This window comes from Durio zibethinus, chromosome 23, assembly GCF_047325235.1.
Source record: "Durio zibethinus cultivar Kanyao isolate XHJ-2024 chromosome 23, ASM4732523v1, whole genome shotgun sequence".
NCBI lineage: Eukaryota > Viridiplantae > Streptophyta > Magnoliopsida > Malvales > Malvaceae > Durio > Durio zibethinus.
Genome location: NC_143184.1, coordinates 18,356,979 through 18,358,935, shown reverse-complemented (window position 1 = coordinate 18,358,935; position 1,957 = coordinate 18,356,979). Strand labels below are relative to the sequence as shown.

The following is a 1,957-nucleotide window of genomic DNA, read 5'->3' as shown; positions in this document are numbered from 1 at the left end:
AGGGATGTTCATTTTGTCCTTTAAACTGAAGTTCTGATTGAAATTTGTGAAGCCGATGTCTGAATGGATGAAATTTTTTATGCTGAAGAGATCAAATGAATATAAAATATAATGTCTGTTTTTTGTCTCTTTTAAGGTATCATCTGGTTTTCAACAGTGTTTGTAAAAGAATTGAAACTTATAGCTGGAGAATATCTTCGTCTGTGTGTGTGAATTTAGCCTTTTTGAAGGAAAGAAACCTATTTGGGCAGCATTGTTTTGCCATTATAGAACAATTTAACAGATTATGTATGTGCCTTCAATATTCAAGAAGGATAATGCTGAAGGAACAGCATTTGTTGTCCACAGAAATTTTATCCTCTTCTTAAAAAAGAACACCTGCCAATCACTTTGTTTGTTTGTTTTTTTTTAATCAGCACTATTCTTGCAAACATTTCTGGTATTGCAATTTTACGATTCCCTCTTTATGCCATCTTAATACATTTATCATTGAAATTCATAGAATAGGGTTCATGAAATTTGGCAACAAACAACCTTTTATTCATTAGTTCTCAGCCATACTTTCCATTGAAATTAAATCCAAAAAACAAAGGCCAATTAATACCTCGCAAAAGGCGAAAGTTTTTGAGAAGCACTAGTAGAAACTAAAGAAATGGAGTTGAGTCCCTACGAAGGGAACAACTCTTAATCAAGCTTTAAGTGCTTTTATGGCGTGGAGGCTTGTAGGCAATGAAACTAATGCACTGCACTTGACGCCTGTTGTCGAATCCGATGATTCTGATAAATGCGTCGGGGTATTCCTTCTTGCACTCGTCAACCTCTTTCAACACCTGAGCAGCGTCAGTGCATCCGTACATGGGAAGTTTCCACATGGTCCAGTAGCGACCATCATAGTACCCTGGTGACCTGTGGTTCTCACGGTACACAAATCCGCCCTACACATGCCAAAACAAACATACAAAATTATCAACGCAAGTCGCATAAAAGGGATGAATTTGAAGAGATTGCAGAGCTTGAAATGACCTCCGTTTCGAATTCCACGCAAGGAATCCATTTAGAGCGAAGAAGGTACTCCGCTTCCTTAAGCAACTGGTCCTGAGTGAGATCAGGGAGGTATGAGAAAGTCTCAAACTTCTTCCTCCCAAGTGGAGGCCACACCTATACTCAAAACACAAAAAATTTGATTCAATTCCCATTAAACATTAAACCAAACTTCAAGAATAAACGATATGTTTTCACCAAGGACCTTAAAGCATCGCACTCTGAAACCATTGCTTGCGATAGAAGTAGTGTCTTTGTGGGCCTTCTTAGTGACGGGGAAAGCTGAGGTAGACCTAAGGCCGGTTAAGGGGGCGACCATGCTGGCCTGTGCTGGGGAAGCACGGTTAACGGTGGCAATGGTTGCCGATGAGATAATTGAGGAAGCCATTGCTAGCTGTGGTTACTAGTATGATAGTGTATGCTAGAACTAGAGTTGCAAAACTCTCACTCCCTTCATCGTGTCTTTGCCCTAGTGCAATATCCTATATATAATGATAAATTTGGCTGTCTCTTATCCTATGGTGACAAAATTTTGAGGTTGGTTTTGGAGAAAGGGTGACCATTGGATTGAAAATCGGGTGACATTACAATGTAACAACCACAAGAGGGTGGAAAATTTTTGAATGGTAAGCCTTATCTTTGGAACCACAATGACGTGCCACGTGGAAGAAGCTCCATGACCTTATCTCATCCAATGTAGGCTATGAATGTGTGATGGGCATTGCCTTATTTTCTCTTTGGTCAGTCTTTAACCTCTACCTTGTATTTCTCATAAAAAATCATTGGGAAAATCTATGAACATTCCTTCTTTGCTTGGTCATGCATGCTGTTGGATTTTTTCCCCTCCTACAGCAGGATACGCTTTTCTTAACTATTTGAGACTAAAAAGTCTTTAAATTAAATGTTTCAAGATCAA

At 39.1% G+C, this 1,957-nt stretch overlaps 1 protein-coding gene across 1 annotated transcript; it reads right to left on the bottom strand.

Moving 5' to 3' along the window:
- Window positions 1–518: 518 nt before the first annotated feature.
- LOC111313636 (ribulose bisphosphate carboxylase small subunit 3B, chloroplastic-like) lies at window positions 519–1,501 on the bottom strand. The gene is made up of 3 exons (XM_022914307.2): window positions 1,247–1,501; window positions 1,024–1,158; window positions 519–935 (listed from the first exon to the last, which is right to left on the bottom strand). The coding sequence occupies exons 1-3, from the start codon at window positions 1,427–1,429 to the stop codon at window positions 696–698; spliced, it is 558 nt and encodes a 185-aa protein (XP_022770042.1). The 5' UTR covers window positions 1,430–1,501; the 3' UTR covers window positions 519–695.
- Between the last annotated feature and the right edge of the window lie 456 nt (window positions 1,502–1,957).

Bases quoted from the DNA above. Each gene is read 5' to 3' on its own strand.
- LOC111313636 (XM_022914307.2), bottom strand. From the start codon at position 1,429: ATGGCTTCCTCAATTATCTCATCGGCAACCATTGCCACCGTTAACCGT. The intron at 1,159-1,246 runs GTCCTTGGTGAA...TTTTGAGTATAG, and splicing joins TCAGAGTGCGATGCTTTAAG to GTGTGGCCTCCACTTGGGAG. The intron at 936-1,023 runs GTCATTTCAAGC...TGGCATGTGTAG, and splicing joins GCGTGGAATTCGAAACGGAG to GGCGGATTTGTGTACCGTGA.